Source organism: Glycine max, chromosome 4 (assembly GCF_000004515.6).
Source record: "Glycine max cultivar Williams 82 chromosome 4, Glycine_max_v4.0, whole genome shotgun sequence".
Taxonomy (NCBI): Eukaryota; Viridiplantae; Streptophyta; class Magnoliopsida; order Fabales; family Fabaceae; genus Glycine; species Glycine max.
Window position 1 is genome coordinate 47,779,197 of NC_016091.4, and position 23,293 is coordinate 47,802,489.

A 23,293-nucleotide genomic window follows, 5' to 3' on the forward strand; every position below is an offset into this window, starting at 1 on the left:
AGGAAAATAATTTGATATTTTTTTACTTATCATGTGATATATATATTGATTTGACTGATAATTAATTTTTATCGGTCAAAACTATTTTTAATCAAATTTCTTCTTGTATAACAGTATTTTTCTCATATACAAATGTCAAATGTGAAATCTTACTTTTTTTTTTTTTTAAGGAACGTGAAACCTTAAATAAGAAATTATCCAAATGAATCTTATATATATACACGCACCGTTGAGTTTCTACTTTAATGCCTAACTGTATTTTGGCAGATTGGTAGTCTTTCACTTATGGAACAAATTATAGTTTCAAAATAAAATAAAAAATATTTTATTAACGCAACAGGAATCATAATTACTTCTTTTAACTTTAACGTTATTTTTTTCGACGGGATTCGTTGGCTATAAAGTGACATATCCTAATGAAACAATGCTTTTCTACAGTAATTAATCCCTTTTACAATGCTTTTTATGTCTCTGTATATAAAATATCCTGACAAAGGTGAAATCTTCAATTCGTCCTCTTTCGGGGTATTTAAATGCGTGCTATGAGAAAAGGTCCCTACCATAAGGGAGAATTATTTTCCCTTAAAGTCTTTGTTATTATTACCTTTTGTTTGTCATTGCAAGCTATCGGGTTTAAAATTTTCTGAATAAGCAATTTTTTTATATTTGACATAATAAGGATTGACATTGAACACAAACAGAATAATATTATATCGTAAACAAATGGCAATCAGACAGGCCTTTATTTTTTCCCCTATCAGAATAAACACTACATATACATATATAACAGATGTCTTTCCAAATTTCGTCAATTTGTTGATTAATTATAGTTATTATAACTACATATATATCTTTCTCCCACTTTCCTCATTTTGAAAAGTAAAGCCATACCTTAACGCGACTTTATAAAAATAAATGTTTTTTACATTATGAAAACAAAGGTTAGTAATGCACTTTTTAGTAAATTTTTTTAAAATATATTTATTTTTAATTGAAATGTATTTAAAAAATACAATATTATATCAGTATTTTTTATTTAATAAGTCTTATTTAGTATTCATAATTTTTAATAATTTTAATCAATAATAAAAAAGTGTTGAAAAATGTATTTTAATGGAGGCTTTTAAGGTACGGAAGGAATATGTCTGCTTGGTTGATATGTTTTTTCTAGCTTTAATTGGCACACATCTGATATTGTAAATCTTCAAATTCCCATTATAACATGTTAGAATAAAATTTTGGTTTATCATATGCTTCAAACCCAAGTTACTAGAAAGATACAGCAAGTCAATTTATATAATGGGTGAGACGACTTGTGTCGAAACGTGAGAGTACGTTCTCTATCACTAACGTACACTTGAAACAAAAATTAAAACACTATCTATTAAATTAAGAAATACAGTACTAAATAAAAATGATTATTTTTTATATAACAAAATAAAAATGGTTATTTTTAAAACCCTGTCTTGCACTAGCAAGTTATTAATTGATCTGATGTATCGCGGCGCGTTTGTAAAAACTGAGTTAAGAAGGATGTTCTCTTATTTGTTGGACTTACAGAATTTATAAATTACCTCAAAAATGATTCTTTTATAACTAAAAGAATCTTAAATTATAATTTTCATCTCTTATAATTTAAAATATGTGATTTTGATTATTTTATTTATAAATTAAGAAAAAGTTTTTTATGTTTAAAACAAGTAATTTTAGTCATTTTATCCTTAAAAATTAAATATTAACTTTGATAAGAAAAAACTATTTACTCAATTTTTAAATTTAAGATATTAAAAGAAAGAGTGATTTTACATTTTACCCAATAGTTTTTTTTTATTTTTTATTTTTATGGGGGAGGGGGAGGGGGGAGTGGGATAAAAGAAAACGGGGTGTCCTTGTCTCCTTGGTCACAAACGCCGACGACTACCGGCGAGTATTTTCCCGGCAAGAACATCGACGTCGACGACATCAACATGACGTCAACTTCAATCACTACCTTTTCCATCTACTCCCAATCCCAACCAAAGTTCCTCAATTTGCTTCAACACCCACTCATTCACACCCGCACCAAACGCACATCAATTTCGTTTCAGCCACCGATAGTTCGCGCCACCCTTTTCTCTACATTCACTTCTTCCCACACCCCTTCCACACCCTCCTCAAATTTCCCATCTGGAAGGGCTTTATCCAAGTTCCTCTCAGAAAAGGTTGCATTTTTCCTCATTGGGTCGTTTCTCTTATCGGGTTGCTTCAGCAAAAGATCTGCCTTCGCAGAAGCAGCTCCTTCCGTGGGTTCTGGCGCAGTGTTGGAGCAGAATATGAATCCCACTGAAGAGAAAAACGAGGAAGAGAAAAGTGAGGAAGAGGTGGAGGAAATGTGGGAGAGCATTTTGGAGAAGGATCCGAAAAATGTTGAGGCTCTGAAGGTGGTTTTGTATGGGAAGATTAGGAAAGGGAAGTCGAAGGAGGCTGTGAAGTTTGTGGAGGATTTGATTGCTGCGGAGCCGAATGAGGTTGAGTGGAGGCTCTTGCTGGCACTTTGTTATGAGACTATGGGGCAATTGAGCAAGGCTAAAAAATTGTTCAGGGAAATCTTGAAGAAGAGGCCTCTTCTAGTTAGAGCTTTGCATGTAATATTTCTCTCTCTCTCTTTTTTCTGGTGGAATTTTGAATGCTTACTCGAAAGTTTGAATCTTGGTTATGATTGGAAAGGTGGGTGGATAGATAGGAATAGGATATGAGTGCTTTGTTTTAGTTAGTCGTATGTTGTTAGTGAGGGGTTAGAAATTTTTGGAAATGTGGCCCAGTTTTAGTTATTTGAAATTTGAATATTGATAAGTATTCTATTGTTATGCTAGTCATCATTCTTGAAGAGTGCACATCATAAAAATTGCTCTTCTGTGGAAAAGATAACTTGTTTTTTGTTCTGTATGCAAATGTGTTAATGATGATTGCAGGTTGGCATTTTATATCTTCCCTAATTTCTTTAGTTTTTATTTCGTGATGTTCATTCACCAGAAGCGTAGAACATTAATGTCAGATTTTTTAGTATTGTTTCCAGAGGTGATGCTTCTATTAGAGGGTAGTGGATTCATATCAATACTCAAAAGCTTTAGTAGATAGATTGGGAAGAGGATTTCTCTGGTGAATATGATGAATATTAGTGGCAGTTATGATAATTTTTAGCCAATTGTTAAAATAACTACTATAACTATATTGTAATGTAACACTTTGGAAGGATTGATTTGGGACTAATTCAAATTAGAGATGAATTACATAAACTTGTCTCAGTCTGGGAAACAAAGGGGAAAATGAAAGAAACTGAAATGAAGAGAAGGCTGATCTTACGTTGCACCAAAGTCAGTTTCCTATGAAACAGAGAGAAAGTAAACAGAAAATAAGAATATACAGTTTTGTATTCTAAATTACACAATATTATTCTTAGAATGCCATCTACAAAAATCAGTTAGGAGAGAACATGTAATGTAACTCTCCATTCATTACTGCCTCTCCTCATTTTTTTTAAACAAAGGTCAAACATTTGACTTTTGCATTTTACCCAAAAAAAAGATCAGGGTCAAGCATTGAAATAGGCTTGAGATAATTGATCAATATACATACCAATGTAGATGACTTGTCTCATAGGAGGGATACCAATTGGCAGTTGCTTTAAGCATATTTATTGCTTATGTATTGTCAATTTGTCATGGTTCTGCAGCTTACCAAGTTCTGTTCAATATTGTGTTTGACTGTATTATTTTCATTTTCTTTTAAAGTGTGTTGGTATTATTATTTGTACTATTTCTGCAGAAAAGGTATATTAGTCATTGTCCTGTGAACCTTGCTTCAACATCTTGTAAGTTATAACAATTAAGTGTGCTGGTATTATTATTTGTTTGGCTTGAAGTTCAAAGAGTTATTGTAACAAGCATCCTGCCATTATTTCTGCGCCATAAATAATATGGATTTTTTTTATTAATATTATTCTGGCCTTATCATTTGCTGTATGCATTCTTTAGGTAGTATTTGATCAGATTAGTTGAAAAATACTTCATTCCAAGAGATATGTTGCATACTTTTAGATTTAGCTTTGGAGGTAGCATGTTAGATGTTTCCTTGACAACTTTTTGTTGCTGATATATTAAAAGAAATATGGTTCCCATATTAATACTGTATTATAATCAAGTTACCATCAAACTTTGTAATGTTTTTACATTTATGACTGAAATGTGTGATACTCTCATTTACAGGGTTTGGCTATGGCGATGCACAAAAATCATGAAGGCCCTGCTGTATTTGAAATGCTAAATAATGCTCAAGAGTTAGCTTCTCGTGAAAATAGAGTTACTGAGGAGAGAAATATAAGAATCTTAATTGCACAAATGCATGTTGTCCAGGTGAACTGTTGATCCATCAGTTTGGGGTGGGGCTGTTTTAAATTGTTCTAGTACCAGACAAGTTTCCTTTCCTCTTTCTCTGCTTATCTGCTACCAATTTAGGATAAACCATAAGCAATATCTTTTAGCCATTAATAACTTAACAAGCATAGCTTTGTGTGCTTTGCAGGGTAATTTGGAGGAGGGCTTAAAAAGATTTCAAGAATTGATTGATCAAAATCCTCGAGATTTTAGGCCTTATATTTGCCAGGTGAGTTTGTCAGCTAGTCAATTACGATTTGTGCATAGTGCATACAATGGTGTACATTGGTTAATCTATGCGACTCGTTCTGAAAAAGTAGGATAGCACCAATGCTTTCTATAGACAAAAGTTCTGTGTATCATAATATTGCCAAAATTTATGTTCATTTGGTTTTATAACTTCAAAATTGGAATATGTTTTATGAGCTCACTCACTTATTAATCCGTTAGATAAAAAGTAAATGACTAAGGTCATAATGTTAGCTCTGCCAGCTGGACTGAAACATCATTGGCTTGGACACTTGGTCCCAAAGTTGGTTCAGTCGAGTCCTTTGATCTCAGTCAATTAGTGAAGTGGGTAAGAAAAGGAGAAAGGGGTAAAAATGAAAAACAAGAACAAAAGTCTGACAAAATGGAAATATTTGACATTTTCTATTAAGTTATAACATTGCTCACATTAAATAGTTTAAGGGGACAACCTAGCAAAATCTAACACTGTCATACTTGATATATCTTGCCATCTCAACAAAGACAATGGACAGCTAAGCAAAATCTAACACTCATAACTTTCATATACAATAGACTGGTTTGTGAACAATTTTTCTTGTAGGGACCCAAATGTAGAGTTATTTCATATGAGGACTAAAACAAAAAAAAAAACTGTCAGGTGTAGGTACTAAGTTTTTAATTTAACAGTATTTTTATTTGAAAAACTTCAGAGTATACATGGGAGAGGACTGAGGAGAGGTTTTCAAGAGACTCTGCAAATTATCCTGTGTCATTATAGTTTGACTGTATATAACAAAAGTTCTTGGGTGTGAAAAGTAAGAAACCCTTGTAAATAGATAACCTAAGCATTAAGGGCTTTCTCCTTTAGCTCGTCTTTTCCTCTCTTTTCTGGGTGCTCTTGTTTAGAGAGAAGGATTAGTTGGATCCCTAAATTCTTTTGCTGTCTTGTGAAGAGTGGAGTTAATAATCTGTTGAACAGAATGCTTTGACTTTAGAGCCCCCCCCGCCCCCTTTCCGCATCTTGTAGTTTTCTCCAATAAACTTCATTTCAGTCATCAGCATTTTCGGCCTTCCAATTCCATTCCGTTTTTTCTGTTTGTAAGATAACTCACACAGTGAAGGACTACTTTACTAAATTGATTTTAAACAAAATTGCAGGGTATAATATACAGTCTCCTGGGTAAAAATGAGGAAGCAGCACAACAGTTTGAAACATATCAAACTCTTGTACCTGAAGAATTTCCTCAGAGAGGATTTCTTGATGATGTTGCCATAGCAGCAAAAAGAACATCCCTGGAACAGTTTAAGAAGGAATTTAGGGATCAATTTTCTTATCGGAAATAAAGATAATATAGGACGTTTTCTTCTTTGCTGTCTTGGCAATAAACATCAGTGCAATTCAGTAGCAGGCTCTTGTAGAAGCGAAAAGCTAGACCACTTTCATGATGTACTGCAATGTAATGTATATCAGCTTTTTTTTTCCCTGGGCTTATAGCACATGGTTTGGATAGGATTTTCTTGTTTTACTTTGGTTAGATCACGTATTTCAATCATTAAATATGGTGCTTTATTTTGGAATCACCTTTTTTGTTCTCTTTTGAGGGTGTTAGGAACTTGCTGGGCGAGTTCATTGAGGATCGACACCTCTTTGAAATGTTTTATCTTCCCATCCAATCTGTGGATAGAAGTCTTAATGTGTTATATAATATATACTATTTGATACTTTTTTCAATACAATTCTTTTTTGTCATGAGTTGGAGCTCAGGCGTGTTTCTTAATCAATTGGATTAAAGATTAATTTTGTTTGCGGTGCGTAACTTTTGTACAAAGTGAAAATCAAACATAAATTCTCTCGTTAAATAGATACTTCTTCTCATATGAATGTAACAAAATTTTACATTTTTTTCCAATACATGTTATGTTAGGTAGCGACCTTCCTATCATAATTAAAAAAAATGATAATTATAGATTTAATTATTAATTTGATCTGTATAGTTTTATAAACTTTACTTTTTACTTCTTATATTTAAAAATTATTGTTTTTAGTTCTTATATATATATATATATATATATATATATATATATATATATATATATATATATATATATTATTTTTAATTCTTTTTATTCCTCATCATCTTAACTCATGCACGAAAATGGATTATGTAATTATGAGAATTAAATGAGTAATTAAATAAAAATTATATTATTATTTAAACAAAATTAAAAAATAAGATTTATATTTAAATTGTGTTATTGATATTATTATATATCATCTTTAAATTAAAAAATAAGATTTACCATCTGTTGGAAATGAGCCATTCATTAAAGATTACAAGGGTTCATATGTGAAGACCACATTCCCAGCAATGCAAAACATTCAGAAGGCCATAGACAAGGCTGGTCTTGGAGACACAGTGAAGGTGACAACGGCTTTGAATGCCGGATGTTTACGAGTCTGCCTCGGACAAGTCATCAGATGGAGATTTTCGCAGAGACATTCGTGACGCCATAAAACAAATACTGAGTTTGATTCTCGAAAGGAACTCTCCATTTCTTGTCAACATATACCCTTTCCTTAGTCTCAACCAGAACACCTATTTTCCTGAAGAATTTGCATTCTTTGATGGTCAAGGCAGAATAATTCAAGACAAAGATGCACAATACAGCAATGTGTATGACGCAAATTTAGACACCCTTGTTTGGTCATTGAAAAAGGCTGGCTAACCTGACTTGAGAATAGTGGTTGGTGAAATTGGATGGCCAACTGATGGTAACAAAAATGCTAACAACAACAATGCAAAAAGGTTCTACCAAGGGATACTCAAGAAAATGGCACACAAGAAAGGAACTCCTCTTCACCCCGGAGCGATGGATATTTATCTGTTTTCTCTAACTGATGAGAACTTGAAGAGCATTGAGCCTGGCAACTTTGAGCGTCATTGGGAAATTTTTCGCTACGACGGAAGGCCAAAGTTTCCCATTGATTTTTCTGGCCAGGGACAGGACAAATGGCCAGTGGCAGCCAAAGGTGTCGTGTACCAAGAACGTAAGTGGTGATGTTAAGAACATGAGTTTGGTGCCAAGTGCATTGGACTATGCTTGTGATGGTTCTGATTGCACAAGCTTAGGATTTGGTTGTTCTTGTGAAAAATTGGACCTTGCTGGCAATGCTTCATTTGCTTTCAACCAGTATTTTCAGACAAGGGACCAAAGTGTTGAGGCGTGTGATTTCAATGGAATGGCAACTATTGTGAAACAGGATCCATCCAAGGGAAGTTGCTTGTTCCCTATAGAAATTCAGAGCAGTGGTGAAATGCTCAGAGCAATGTGTACAATTGGAAGCCTTTTTATTGGATTGCCATTGTTTTTCATAACATTTACGTAGAGACCATATAATGTTTATCATGATTGATATAACATGCCATTAGTTTTTATTTCCTCTTGCGGTTAGTGAAGATGATTTAGGAAATAGATAATCTAGGATGATTTTGGAAATAGATCGTCTAGAGACTAGAGTCAAGTGCTGTTATTATAATCTAATGATTACAATTTTCAGTTTGTATTATCAGGTTGAAATACTATATTTATATTTATATAGTTCAAATGCAAGATTTAATAACAGATGTAGAACCTGTTTAGATACAAGGCTAGAAGTGCTTTTGAGAGTTTTTTTATTGAAAAAAGCTCTATATTTCTAATAGAAAAGATTTTAAAAGCAGTTGTGGCTTGTATCCAAACATGCCCGTATTAAGCTAGTTGAGAATTATCTTACAATGAGAAAATAAAAAATAAAATAAGAAAAACGTTTTACTTTTTTTTTCTCATTCTTTCTTTATGTTTGTAAAATATCAAATCCTTGATACAAATTAAAGAGAGAGGACAAGAAAAAAGACTCTTTTTAATTACTATAGTGGTGAATGCAAAAATCAGTCATTCTAATTTTTTTTCTTAAAAAATCCTCATTACCTAACCAAAAAAGAGAATTATGTCCAAATATTGTTGCTTAAAAATTCTCCTTCAATACAATTACTTACCCCCCTTCTAAGGTTTATTTCCTTGTCCTTTCATTTATGCAAGTTTCTCACGTGTTTCTTTATTGAAATATAAGTGTGAGGTGAAATTTTATAAACAAAATTTGAGCACCATATATGTGTAGAAGTAAAAAAGTTAAGTACAATACAAATAAGAAAAAATCCATAAGCCTAAACATAAAAATTTTAGATTAAAGTGTCACGTTAAGTTTCTTTATGTGATTGTTATTCATTGGGGAATTCATTCTTAAAAATAGTATGATACATTGAACCTTTCCGCAAGGTTGAGATTTGTTCCTTAAGAGTCTTAACTTATAATTATGATTTCTGTTATATTAATATTAACAAAATAATATATGTATTCCTGATTTATTTTTAATAGTTGTTTAAAGGATAATTTTTAAGTTTTAAAAAATGAAATTTAAATATTTAGAAAAAGGATAAAAATACAATCTTTATAGAAAAATCATGAAATAGTGATCATAAAATACTAAAACTTATAATTAAATAGTTTGATGGATATTATAATCCCTACCATAGTTAATGTACTTACATATTGTTGATTCTAATAATAAAAAAAAGAATTAACTAGAGTACACAATTTCATTATATTAATAAAAATATTTATATAAAATATGTTTGCATTTATAATATAACTCTCTAATTATTTATTTTAATATATACTTTATATATCAGCACTATACTGTACAGTGTACCCGATATACTATATTTTACATATAATTTATTTATGTAATTGAAGTCACACTATAACGAACCATCAGCATTGGCACCAAGACTTCTATTTAGCGGAATCATTTATGCAGAAATAATTTATTAATTTACACGAAGAGACATTCTATCTTTTTTTTAATTACCTTTTTAGTAATTAATAGAAGTGCATTAATTTTAAATATATTCTTAAGTGATTTTTATTCTTCTCAAACACTTTTGTTTTTTTTTTTTTTTTTTTTACTTTATGTGTGTACACACATACATAAAGAAATCATTTAAAATTTCACTCTGAACAAGAAAATTGTGATTTTAACAATAATAATGATAATAACGGCAACAGCGAAGAAGTTAGTTATGCTTTTCTCGTCGAGTCATCTTTGCCAAAAGTGAGAATCTGAACTCTTTTTGAACATAATAGGGAAAAGGAATGTTAAAAAATGAAGTAAATGTAAAACATAACAATGACATTTACTTTTTCGTTATTATTTTAATTTTTATTTTGTGAAATTATTATCATCATTTAAGGGTATAATTTTTTAATTTAATTATTTAAAATATATAATGTATTTTAAAAGGTTGAGATTTCATGTAGTCACTGTTGTGACTGCAGACAATTCATTTCCTATATGTGCCTCCCTATTCCCTGTACCATGGTATAAGTGCATACCATGAATGAAACAATATATCAAATTTGTAACTAAACAAATATCCAACATGAAATAAAAGATTTTTCTTTAGCATAATAAAATAAAATTATCAGACACTCAAGTTTTGGATGCTCAAAGGTGTATATAAGAAAAGAGACAACATAACCATGAATAATTAATACCAAAATTTAGTGTCTAGTAAAAATCTAAAATGGACGTGCATGTGTGCTAATTAATGCCTCAAAATGTATACTAGAATAAAAAAATTCTGTGACCCTGCTGAAGTACGTACAATCCTAACAATATTGAATTTACTATATTCGTTCAGTCCAAAGTGTGGATTGTAATGATCCGAACTTGAGCAATATCCAGTGATTCGAACTCTGAGAGGTAATAGTTCGAACTCTTAAATGCCGTAACCCTAAAGCCAACTTCACAATTCCAAACGTACTGCACTAGTGATGATCGGCGTACCTGACATTAAAGACACATGATAATATACTTAATTTAGGAAAGACTCCTCTTAAGATATACTTATAATAACTGTATAAACCTGTCAGTAAGGGGTGATTCTCAAACATTGCGTAAGTCATATCAAACATGATTTATTATTATTAGTTAATGGTGTAAAAATTAAAAATATATAATTATTAAAAAAATTTATATTATGTGTATTTATACATACAGAGAGAGGATGTGAGAATGACGGTGAAAATAAAGATAACTAATCTAAATCGTTACATTAAAATGAAAGGTTAACATTAAAATCGTATTTAATTATAAAATCTCTGTAAGATTTATCAAATAGAAAATTAAATATCCTAAGATTTAATTTACATCAAGTCTACAACTGTGATCGCTGCCCCATCATCACGGTGATCATCGTTATAACCATCGTTGTCACCATCAACATGACTACCGTCAACGGTGGTGATGACAACAATCATGTTGATGGTGACGACGAACTACGATCATAGTAGTGGTGATGGTGGTAGCAATCACAATGATGGTTGTGGTGGTGATTATGACAACTATGGTAGAAATGATCATAATGATGGTGGTAGTGACTATGATGATGATATGTTTGAGATGTTTTAAGACATCATATATTAAATCTTTAAGATATTTGATTTTTTGTTTAACAAATCTTATAAAGATTTTATAGTTAAATGAAATTTTAAATTGAATTTAAAATATTTTAATTGTGTCTTTCATTTTAATCTAACAGTCTCATTCTCATGTAAGATGATGTTCTCATATGTGACAACTATTACACCATCCTCTAACAATATTCAACTCGATAATATTTTTTTAAAACTCACCATTAAATTGAAAATTCTTTTTACATCAATCACATATGTTAAATCTCATATTAATCCAACATTATTTGTTACTTCGTTCATATAGACTAAAATTGATATAACATAAACATTTCAAAATACACTAAAATATGAATCATTATATTACCTTCTTGTTGTTATTCAATTTTTATAAAATTTGACATAAATGATTTTGGTAATATGTAAATATAATTTATTGATGATTGTTATTAATTATTCTCATTCGACAAAGTGTTCCCCCACATGAGTCATATATATATATAGACGTTTCATTTGAGAATCATCATGTTATATAAGAATGAGAATGATCATTCTTATCCATTAGATAAAAATGAAATGTCAAAGATTAAAATATTTTATATCCAAATTAAAATCTTATTTAATTGTAAAATTTATATAAGATTTACCAAACAGTAAATCAAATATTTTAAAATTTTAATTTATGTCAAGATCATCATCATGACAATCACCATCATTATCGCAATCACTATCATTATGATTGATGTCATCATGGTCTTTTGTCTGTGATGACGATCTTATCCTAAATTAAATGTTTAAAATATTTAATTTTTTACTTGATAAATCTTATATAAATTTTATATTTAAATGAGATTTTAATTTAAATTTTAAGTATTTTAATCTTTGATTTTTCATCTTAATCCAACGGTAGTGAGTCTCAGCATAAAAAGATATATAAATATGAAAGCTTCGTATATTCTTATATATCCCACATGTATTTAAATTAATTTTAAAATTTCAGAGAAAATTAATAATCTTAGATAATATTAAAGCATTTGATTTTGCGTGAAATATGTAATAAGCTAAGAGAACATGTAACCTATTTACATTTGGGTGAAATTAAATACTATGCAGCTTCAAAAACGTTGGTCCCCTTAAACAAATAATAAACATATCAATTATATACAACTATATAGATAAGTAAACCTTTTTAAAAATATTGCAAAGGGAATTTGAGTGTGAACACGGAATCTAGAGGCAATTATATATCAGTGGCTGAAGTAAGTTGCCCTGCGAGTTGCAATACATACCCATTTGTAGATAAGCAGGGATGGTCCAGTGTCGATGGATAGCCACAACATAATACATATATATTTGATTTAAGTTAAAGAAAATGATGAAACTACTAGGAAATAGGAATAACACCACCACATCGATCGGCATCGTCTAAAAAAGTAACAACATGGTATATATCACTGACTTGACGGTTCCATTTTCACCCATTGTGCAAATTGAAAGTAGTAGTAGGCCCTACCATAGCTACTACGTCATAGCAATGACGTTAGCTTAACGTCTCTCGTGTTGACATGTAGCTCAGTCAGGCCAGTTCTCTGCATCTTCCAAGAAGGTGTTTGGAAGGATCCTTCCAACTCTAAAAGCAAGCATATTTAAAAAGAAAAAAGAAAACACAATTTACTTTTATTCTGAAATTATTATTTGTATTTATATACATTCAAGGCGTGAAAAAAGGCCAAAGTCTCTTGGGTCTTTGGCTCTTTGCAAGTGACACATATCTAGCTATTACCTCAATGGATTACTATTTTGGAAACCCTAATCCTAAACCTTATGATAACCGTCACTCTGCCGTAGTGAACACGGAATCTCCTTCCTCCGAGTTCATGCTATCTGATTATCTCGTGTTGGAAGATGCTGTCGATAATCAAGAGTCTTGGTCACAAAGCACTGAAACTGAATCATCGGAGAAAGGAAACTCCAGCGATGTCAGTCATGGGTTTGGTGATGCAACCTTCAGCAACACCAACATGCATATGCAAGTGCTTCTTGTCTCGATTTTTTTTTTTATATTTCATTAAACAAGAAAATGGTATATCGTGTATTCTATGCTATTTTATGTGTGTAAGTATGCATAAACGGTAACTAATGTTCTAGGGATTTTAATCGTTGATATAGAGTAAATTATGGATTCCTTTGACAGAAAGTGCGAAAATAATGGGATAAAGCGAAAGAAGGAAGAAGTGAGTCAAATGATCACGTTTAGAACCAGATCGCAGCTTGAGGTTATGGATGATGGATATAAATGGAGGAAATACGGAAAGAAGACAGTGAAGAACAATCCCAACCCAAGGTAATAAATATTCTCTATCTCTCTATTTAATTTTATTATCAAAAATGTTTTTATTGAAAGAATTAGAATATTGTTATGAATCCATTTAAGTATTTAGGTATAAAATTAAATACTAATAAACAAGGTTAGTTCTGAAAAAATAATTAATATTTTTTTTTCATTTTTTAAGTAATAAGTATTTTGAGACATTAAAATGTTCAAAGAAAAGTAAACTAGGATCGAATTGAAGGAATATTAGCAAACAAAATGAATCTGATGTGATATAGTTAACTCATACTCGATCGATCTATTGTTCTAATATTCCAACTTCCTTTCTGCATGTGTCATGAAATGATCGACTATATTTTAAAGATTAAGTTAGGATCTAAGTTGGTGAATTTAGATTAAACAAATCAATGTCTAGACATGATTATGAATGGAGGGGGAAATCCGGGAATCATGTCAACCATGCACTGTTAAATAGGATAGGATATTGGGCCCGATATGTGATACCTAGCTAGATAAACATGAATAATGTGCATGGGGCGGCTGATATTTATAATGATTTTAAGAGGGGGACAAGGACTTCTGGGCCTTAATCCTCCATGATTGGAGTGTTATCAATGGACCCATATTGAAGCTTAGATAATATGTATGCATTTTTAGCTGCTTAATTAAGAAGCAAGTGGTCAAGGATTAATTAACTCTAAGTGCTCAGTGTATGTGGGGTTCGTTTGTTTTGATTAATAAAAGTAGCAAAATGGTTTCAATTTGCGGTTACGACAATTAGACAAGTATTATCTCTTTATGAACACGGGTGTATCTGTAAGACCGTGACGTGCATCACTACTCCGATGATTGCCACTTTTGCTGGCTTTAGCTCCCTTGTCTGCCAGGTATAGCCTATAAAAAGAATAAGAAAAATTAAAAACAAAAAAATATTTACTAGTTATAATTTAATATTTACGGCAACTAATATTTTAGACTGACTTTATATAATTAGAATTTAGCAACTGTGAAAATATTTTGAAGGCTGTCAAGTTTGAACTCCTGTTTAAAGTTATTACGTATTGGCGAAATAAAAGTAGATCTCCCATCGTCATAAGCTGCCTGCAGTTTGACATCATTGTATTTGCGTGCGTATATGCTGTATAGTTCTTCTAAAAAGTTGAGAGATATATGATAGTACTCATGTCGTATCTGTGTATAATTCTTCTAAAATATATATATATATATATATATATATATATATATATATATATATATATATATATATATCATATATTCCTAAAATATGATTTTTACTTTTTATTGATTCATTTATTAAATTATAATTAACTATTAACATTAATTGATTATTTGTGTTAAATTTTATCAAAATTGAATAATTATAATATATAATCAAAGGGTTATTATTTTTATATATTTTAAGAATATAAATTATGTTAAATTTTATGTATGTTAGTGGACTATTAAATAGCCTTAAATTAATATAATTTTTTATAAACATAATCTATGCGATAAAAACTTTAAATCTAATGGTAATTTTGAAATAAAATTATCTAATTAAAAATTACAAATATATATATGGTCATCTTTCAGCTTAATTAATTAATTATTCCATTAAAATTTGTTAAGTTTAATAGATAATAAATTCTAGTTTTCAAATTAACTATCAATCGATGATGATGATGCAGGAACTACTACAAGTGTTCAGGTGAAGGATGCAATGTGAAGAAAAGGGTGGAAAGAGACAGGGATGACTCGAACTATGTTTTAACAACGTACGACGGTGTCCACAATCATGAGAGCCCGTCGACTGCCTACTACAGCCAAATTCCCTTGGTGCATTCTAACCATGATTGGCCCCAGCTGCACCCTTCTGCAAACTCATGATCCTCTTCAATACAGTAATATATATATATATATATATATATATATATATATATATATATATATATATATATGTGTGTGTGTGTGTGTGTGTGTTTTTGACATATATACATATATATGTTCTTTCGTATATTGCTGGTCAATAACCGTTATTATATGTTTCGTTTTTTTTTTTGGTTTCCCACCATTTGTCTTCTTTTTTTGGAACCAATATAATCCTATTCGAACTATGAGATATTAAATATGAATATTTTTTTCCACTGAAATTCGAACCTTATTCACTAATATTGTGAGAGATTAATCTTTTTCGTTAAACTCAATCCTTTTGGCTAAAACCAACCCCTGCTGATATTATTTTATGTATATTGATTATGCACATGCCAATCCACGCTGAATAACACCATCCCAATCCCTTGCATATATATCCTCGCGCGCAAGGAAAGGTTTTAGTTGGTAATTAGCTATTGGTTATTATCGATTTCCCTAATTAATCATAATTATTTCTATATTGTTGCATGTGTAATTACTCATTTCATTGTCCATGCAAGCCTTCATTTTCAAATTTATATTCTTCGATGTATCCAGATAAACTGGCGGCGACACGAATATTTAATTTGCAACTGTTAAGTATATATATGATGGAATATTAATTAATGACTTCGAAAAGAATATTGGGAGAACGTAGTACCTGATGATGTTTGTGATTGACAAGGAGGAGCTGCTAGCAATACAATCTTTATCGTACTTCTAATCTAATAGCACATTCTCTATAACACTGCAATTCACTCTATAGGAAATCTTCTTTTAGATCTTAAATATTTGTTTATGTAGAAACCTATAAAGCTACGAACGACTGAATGTAAAAATGTGTATAATAATTTTAAGTAGCTAGATAAATCTAGATTAAATGAAATGCAATCAATTTAAGGCAATCAAAGTGTATTAATTGAGACAAAGTCAAATGACCGGTGCCAAAATAAAGTCAAATTATCAAAATCATTGGACACATAAACAACAGAAGTAATGGAAAAAAAAATAACGAGTTTGTCTTTATTAATTAAACTCAACATGAAAAAAGGATCAAATGTATACTTGACTTATTCAAGAAATTATGTTGTGTCAAAGGATTTGTCAGGATAAAGCCAAACATTCCAACCACCTTTTTATGTTTTTTCCATCATAGATATTTTATGAACGAAACCGTGATACAGAAATCAAACACGTGATAGGTGCTTCCAAGGTACAAACCGATCGATAGATGCATATTATATCATTTTACATTAAATGATTAAATAAGTTTTTGTATCATATAATGACATATATTAAAAATGTAAAGTAGTTTAATATACTAATTTTAATTTGTCAAAAGATCGACACAAGTATTTCTCTACGATGAAAATCCAACTCCATCAAGTAGTGGTTAGTACTGGGGAGCCGTCAATGGACGCCAACATCCTAAGCGAATAATATAAATCATCCATGGTCATCCTCAGTAAATGTTATTATAAATCATCCTAACTACATAACTAGGCTTTGTCATACACAACTCAACACGTAAAAGATTTCCAAATTTTTATTAAGAAAAAAGAAATATATTCAGTTGAGTACAAGAAATACTTAAGTCAGGAAATTTTGATACAAATTAGGAAACAAATAAACCAGAGACAGCTGCAATATGAACCAGCAAACCCCTTTACAAAGCCCACTGCAAAAGCAGAATGATCTGAATGGATAAGCAATGAACAAGCTTGATAAGTGCTTATATAGTTGGGTAAATTATCCCTTATGAACCAGTTTTTAAGAAATCTTTGGGATATATTTGGGTGCCAATAGCAATTCTAAACCAGCATCTTCAGCCCACGTCAGACTTCAATCAGTCCAAATAGGTGCACTTTTACCCAAAAAAAAATGTCTTAAATATTTTCTTTTTAATTATGTCCTCCGGGCTGACGGGTCATTTTGGGCTTCTTGAATGTGATACACTTTCATTTTCAGTAATGTTTTTTAAAAAATGATTAAATGTTATTTTTTATCCTTTATATTTTAGTATTTGTTAAATTTTGATACATTTATTTTATTAGATTTATTACGTTTTTATGCTTTCTTTTGATTCTTTTTTCAATTTTCCTGTAATAATGGTGTTTGGTTAAATTTTTAATTTTAAAACAATTAATTTAATATAATAATGGTTATTAAGTATAATAACCGCCAGAAATTTGTTTCCCGTCCTTTCAAAATAGTTTTTCCCTTCCGGCTTTCACCTTCTCTCAAAAATGAATCGCACAGGTTTTGTCATATTGAGCCTAAATCAAGCTCAACAACCCATCTTCCTTTTAGTTGTTGTTTACGTTTTTTGTTCATACGAGTAGCTTAAGCTTTTGTAATGGGCAAATCTAACAAGAAACAATTTGGAATTTGTGGTCAATTTAGATCTAAAAGCCAGAGTAGCGTAACGTCTTCTTATCGGTGCACAACAAAAGTGCAAGGCAACAAACAAGTGAGGGTTCAAAATTTCATACCAGAGTTTCGTCAGAATCTGAAATTTTACCCTGTCTGACTCTACGGACGCTTCCTCTTCCAATATCTCTGCCGAGCTAGACACCTAAACCTTCAACATCTTCTTACTCTTTTTGAACAGACCTCTGTATCTGAAAACCTTTGGATTTGGGAGAGAAAAGGAAAACAAAATAAAGAGAAAGATTGATTACTAGAGACAAAAATTTTAAACTTTTTTTCTCTCCATTCAAATTTTAAATTTTTCTCTCTTTCAATCGAAACAGAGGATTAGTGTTGAGTTTAACAGGTGAAAATAATTTAAGGTTGCAGAAACAGGTTTCCAAGGTGGGAGGGAACAACAAAAATGATGTTAGATTTGGAGATCTAGGTTGGAGGAGATGCGATACTTTTTTAGTGATTTATAATGTTTGATGTAAAATAAAGATAATGATAATTTTAGGTGTAATTATTTCAAATTTAAGTTTTGACACAAGCATAGCATAAAAAATTTTAAAATTTAATGTATCAAAATAAAAAAAATACTAAACATAAAGATCAGAAGTAACATTTAACCTTAAAAATTAAAGTTAAAATTAATTGTTAAGAGTGTATTTGGGATAATTGCAAAAATTAGATTATTTCAATAATCAATTATATGTATAGTTGATTATTGTTAGAATCGATTATAATCAAAAAATTAATTTTTGTTTGTGTAAGTTTGCTAAAGAGTGATTTGAAGATAATTAATTTCTTTTGCATGCAAAAAAAAACCAGTTTTTTTATGATAAAATAGTATAAAAATAACTGAAATATAAAAAAAAAGTTGTTGGAAAATAATGTTAAGCTAAAAATTTTCATATTAATAAAAATAACTTATTTTTTTTAGAAAAAGCTTTTTTCTATATTTAAGCTAAAATATCCAAACAAGCTGAGATTTTTTTAGCAATGCAATTGTCCAAATATCCAAACAAGCTGAAATTCTTTTTCTAACTTTTAACAAAAATAGCTAAAAACTGAAAATTTAATTTAAGTTGTAGCAAACATGTAGGCTTTGAGGATTTAAAAATTAGAAAATATAGTTATTTTGAAATTGATCAATTCATTCCATATTTGAGTGTTTCATTTTAGGAAATGTTTTGTGTCTGTATTTGCATTTTGCCATTTTCAATGGATAAATATGAATTGAATTTCAAGGAATAAATATTAGGCTTAATTGTCCAGTTTACCACCAAACTTCTATCATTTTGCTAATTTTATGATTCAAGTTTTTTATGAAGCATGTAAATGTTGAAGACTTGGATTTTAAAATTTATGAAATAGTGATAATTGGATGGTAAAATGTGTAATTAAGCCTACATATGACTCGATAGATGGTGATGAAAACAATTATGATGAATGAGATTATTATGGAAGGATCCTCCTAAAAGAATGTTGTGACGGGGTCATTTTTTTTGTTATGATTTTTCCATGAATATTTTTAAAGATATTTTTCTCCTCTCTTGAAATATTAGAGGATCAAGTAATGCTCGAGCTAAATGACATCTAATGGAATTGGTGAGGAAAGCCTTTTTCATCCTTATGGAAACCCATATTCCCTTTGAAAGGATGATATCTTTTGGCGAAAAACAAAATATGGATATGTTGCTATTACACAAGGACATGGTGGTGATCTTTGGATTCTTATGAAAATGGGGAGGAATATAAAGATATATTTTGTTCTATATATTGTTTGGTGGATAATGAATAACACAAGAAAAAAATATAAAATTCATTATAATATCATTTTTAATCTTAATTATCTTAATATAATAATAATATTTATTATAGAATAATATATATATATATATATATATATATATATATATATATATATATATATATATATAATGTTATATTATACAAACTTAACATCGTAAAAAAATACTATACAAATGTAAGTAATGCAATTGTTCAAATATTCATCAAGAACAAAAACGATTTAAGTTATAGACCAGATCTGTCTTACAACTGCTTCTGGATTAGTAGGTAAATCTGAGGAAGGTTCGTATATATACACAACAGAGGAAATGCTTCTTACCACTGGAATATACATACATCTATAGTTGCTACTTCACAGCTATAACAGTTTAACACTAACCGATCCAACAATATCCTAATGATATTCCTTTATTAAACTTCTTCTAGAAGATACTATGCTAGTGTTGTGCCCCCTACTTACATGCATGCATGCTTGCACTTGATTTGGATGCTATTTTTTATCAGCCAGAAATGCTTGGAGAGCCCATTGCAACTCTGCGTTTGATGCACTATGAAGGTATTGAATCTATAGCCTTTATACTTGGTATAGATACAGAATTTTCTCAATAACCTCGCATATCATGTACTGAATTCAACATATCACATCTAGGGTTCTCTTTAAAATTTTCCATAGTTGCATGTTCATGTTGAATCGTATTTGTTTCTCGTGTTATATATCCAGGCTATTTCCAAGTCAGGCCTCAAAAATTGTATCGATGATTTGTTGTTTGTCTTGAGAATGATGCTGGATCAGATCATTCATGTTACGGAAAAGTGAAATTGGATGAGTTAATTGTATTTAATTTAAGAGAACAAAATGAATATATACATTTATTAAAAAGCTTGGAGGAGCTAAATATACCTTTGATGCTAAATTCTTTCTTCTCTAGGATGGAGCTCTTATGGCTTTGTTTAGAGTGCGTTTAATTGCCGGTGATAAGTGTTAATTCTTATTACTGTTAGTAGTGCATGGCTTGTATTGTACAATTCTCCTATAATTAAATAATAATGTCAAGATTATGATTATGGCACTTGTGAGTAAGCATCTTGACAGCTATGTAAATGCATATAAAAAATAATTATAATTTATAAAAACTTAAGTATTATGTTTTGTGAATGAACACACATACACCTATTAATTGAACCATGGACCTTTAGGTTGAGAGAAGCACAATTGCCAATGCACAAATTCAATCTTTTGATGAGTATATATATATATATATATTACTCAATAAAATCACATAATTAAAGTTAATATCTTTAAAATCATAAAAAATATTATTTTAAAACAATTAAAAATTATATCTTCTTTAATAAAAATACACTATTTCAAAAAATGTAAAACAAATTTTAATTTTCATAATAAATGTATTTAAAAATTACTACATATTAATATTATGTCAATAATACTAAAATAAATTGATAAATTTTGATAATTATACAGTATTATATATTCATATTTACTTTTTTTATATTTCATAGTTATTAGTATTTGAATAAGAAAAAAATATATATAAAATAATTAACTTAACTTTAAAATCATTAATGTTATTATTATAGTTTTATAGTATAAAGTCATAAGAATGGTTCTAGAAAAAAAAAATCATAACAAAGATGTGAATAAACTTCACACTTATATATTTTTTACTCACAACTTAAGTAAAGGAGACAAAAAAGCATGATCAGACATTTATTTTTATAATCAAGTCTCTATATATATATTATGACTTATTATTTAGGATTGTGTTATTTTTTTAATTGTTGAATGACCTCCACCGTTACTTTTGTTGTCTATTCATTGATACTTTATATTTTTTCATATTTAATATTAAAAAAATTGACATAATTTCTAAAATGCAACATCATCCACGGTTAATAATGTTAAGTTTTTTACAATAAAGATCAAAATGGAACTAAAATTTTGTAAGTACTAAAACATATGATTTTTTTAGGTGCATAGACTAAAATATAAAATTTAATTTATATAAGTACTAAAATATATAGTTTTTTTTTAGGTGTATAGACTAAAATATAAAATTTGTGCAACTATAATTATAAGAACCAACATATAAAAAGGTACAATTATAAGGACTAAAATGTAAAGCACCTTAGAATGTGATCAGAACCTGATCTTAGAATGCGAGTTTAGGCCTAACTCAACCCAAAAGTTAGCAGGTGAGGTTGTCCTTCAAGTCTAATATGGTTGTATTGTTAGTCGATGAAACTTGGATTATTTCCACCGTTTACGCCATGAAGACCATTTTTCATCTAGCAAAAGATGGTGTTATTGGGTTCTTTACTCTTGTTCTTAGTCCTCATCATGTGGAGTCTTTGGCTCACAATTCAGTTAGCCACTCATGGTGCGAATTTATGCTAGGGAGTTGCTAGGTGCACCTAGCAACATTACTGGTGCACCCAATACTTTTATAAAATGTCAATTTTGCCCGTTTTGTTTTTTTTAAGTTACGGTGCTTGTGTAATTTTTTACGATTTTACGCTTTCTTTCTTTCACTATCGTCCGATTTGTGCCGTTTTAGGTGATTTTTGCAAGTTTTTTCGAGATAGTCGTTCAATGAAGGTTAAATATTGGCAAACCCTAATTTTCATAAGGTTACCATCACTCATGCATAAGGTTACAATGACTCATGGATAAGATTACAATGACTTATGTCTTCAAATTCAAATAATCCTTTTATGATTCCGATACTCTAACAAAAAGATGAGGGAAATAATTGCAACTGCTATCATGATTCATGAATATCCTTTTAGTGTTGTTGAGGATTCTATTTAGATGTGGATCTTCCAATATGCATACCCTGATTTTCATAAGGTTATTCGTAAGGTTACAGTGACTCATGCATAAGGTTACAATGACTCATGCCTTCAAATTCAAATAACCCTTTTATGATTCCCTGTGTTAGATAATGATGAAATGGTGTTACTATTAATTTTATTGGTAGATATTTATGTACCAGTCATGTTCAAATGGAATGGAGATGTAGGCTTTATTTTTTTTTGTAATAGTTAATATGTTGATTTGACAGGCTTGGATGATGCTACCTCAAGTATGATGTTCTTTTTTGTTTTGGATTATTTTATATCATCTGATGATTTCAGTTTATATTATTAATATATTAGTAGGACTACCAACTAAATTAATGTTAGATAAAAAATTAAGACAAATTATATATATTAAGGCCTTGTTTAGCCTATTACAAAAGGTGTGTTATTTTTTTTTTGGTAAAAACAACTATCAAAGGAATATTAAAGGTTTGATGTGAAGAAGACTTTTAGAAAGATTAACAGGCCAGTTAGAAAGGTCAGGTCGAGTCAAATATACATGTGTCATTGCATTGAACAGAACACACGTATAATTAATATTATTTTTTTTTTAACTAGGATTACACACTATTGCTTTATAACTTCCATTCGTATAATCAAGTAGTGTGAGTCATGTGCTGACTGCAATTTCATTCTTTTTATTAGTTTCAAGAGATTCAGTTCATTTCCTTTTATATTCCTCATTATTTTTATTGGCTTATTTTCCTGTCCCTTTAAACGTTTCCTTTTCCTATTAAGTTGATGGCTATCGCAAGTGTTTTGGATCCTACGTGCAGATTTCATATGGTGA

The 23,293-nt window shown here is 29.9% G+C and overlaps 2 protein-coding genes and 1 pseudogene across 2 annotated transcripts; all 3 read left to right on the plus strand.

Moving 5' to 3' along the window:
• The first annotated feature begins 1,817 nt into the window (after positions 1-1,817).
• Positions 1,818-6,372, plus strand: LOC100795327 (protein SLOW GREEN 1, chloroplastic). Its single transcript, XM_003523205.4, has 4 exons — positions 1,818-2,624; positions 4,245-4,391; positions 4,561-4,641; positions 5,799-6,372. The coding sequence occupies exons 1-4, from the start codon at positions 1,968-1,970 to the stop codon at positions 5,982-5,984; spliced, it is 1,071 nt and encodes a 356-aa protein (XP_003523253.1). The 5' UTR covers positions 1,818-1,967; the 3' UTR covers positions 5,985-6,372.
• A 450-nt stretch (positions 6,373-6,822) lies between these two features.
• On the plus strand, positions 6,823-8,028 carry LOC100783675 (glucan endo-1,3-beta-glucosidase 8-like; annotated as a pseudogene).
• A 4,877-nt stretch (positions 8,029-12,905) lies between these two features.
• WRKY21 (WRKY transcription factor 21) lies at positions 12,906-15,388 on the plus strand. Its single transcript, NM_001250398.2, has 3 exons — positions 12,906-13,182; positions 13,348-13,497; positions 15,174-15,388. The coding sequence occupies exons 1-3, from the start codon at positions 12,941-12,943 to the stop codon at positions 15,370-15,372; spliced, it is 591 nt and encodes a 196-aa protein (NP_001237327.2). The 5' UTR covers positions 12,906-12,940; the 3' UTR covers positions 15,373-15,388.
• Positions 15,389-23,293: the final 7,905 nt, after the last annotated feature.

Coding starts and splice junctions, on each gene's coding strand:
- LOC100795327 (XM_003523205.4), top strand. CDS start 1,968: ATGACGTCAACTTCAATCACTACCTTTTCCATCTACTCCCAATCCCAA. Junction 4,392..4,560: donor CACAAATGCATGTTGTCCAG/GTGAACTGTTGA, acceptor TGTGCTTTGCAG/GGTAATTTGGAGGAGGGCTT. Junction 4,642..5,798: donor TTAGGCCTTATATTTGCCAG/GTGAGTTTGTCA, acceptor ACAAAATTGCAG/GGTATAATATACAGTCTCCT.
- WRKY21 (NM_001250398.2), top strand. CDS start 12,941: ATGGATTACTATTTTGGAAACCCTAATCCTAAACCTTATGATAACCGT. Junction 13,183..13,347: donor AGCAACACCAACATGCATAT/GCAAGTGCTTCT, acceptor TTCCTTTGACAG/AAAGTGCGAAAATAATGGGA. Junction 13,498..15,173: donor AAGAACAATCCCAACCCAAG/GTAATAAATATT, acceptor ATGATGATGCAG/GAACTACTACAAGTGTTCAG.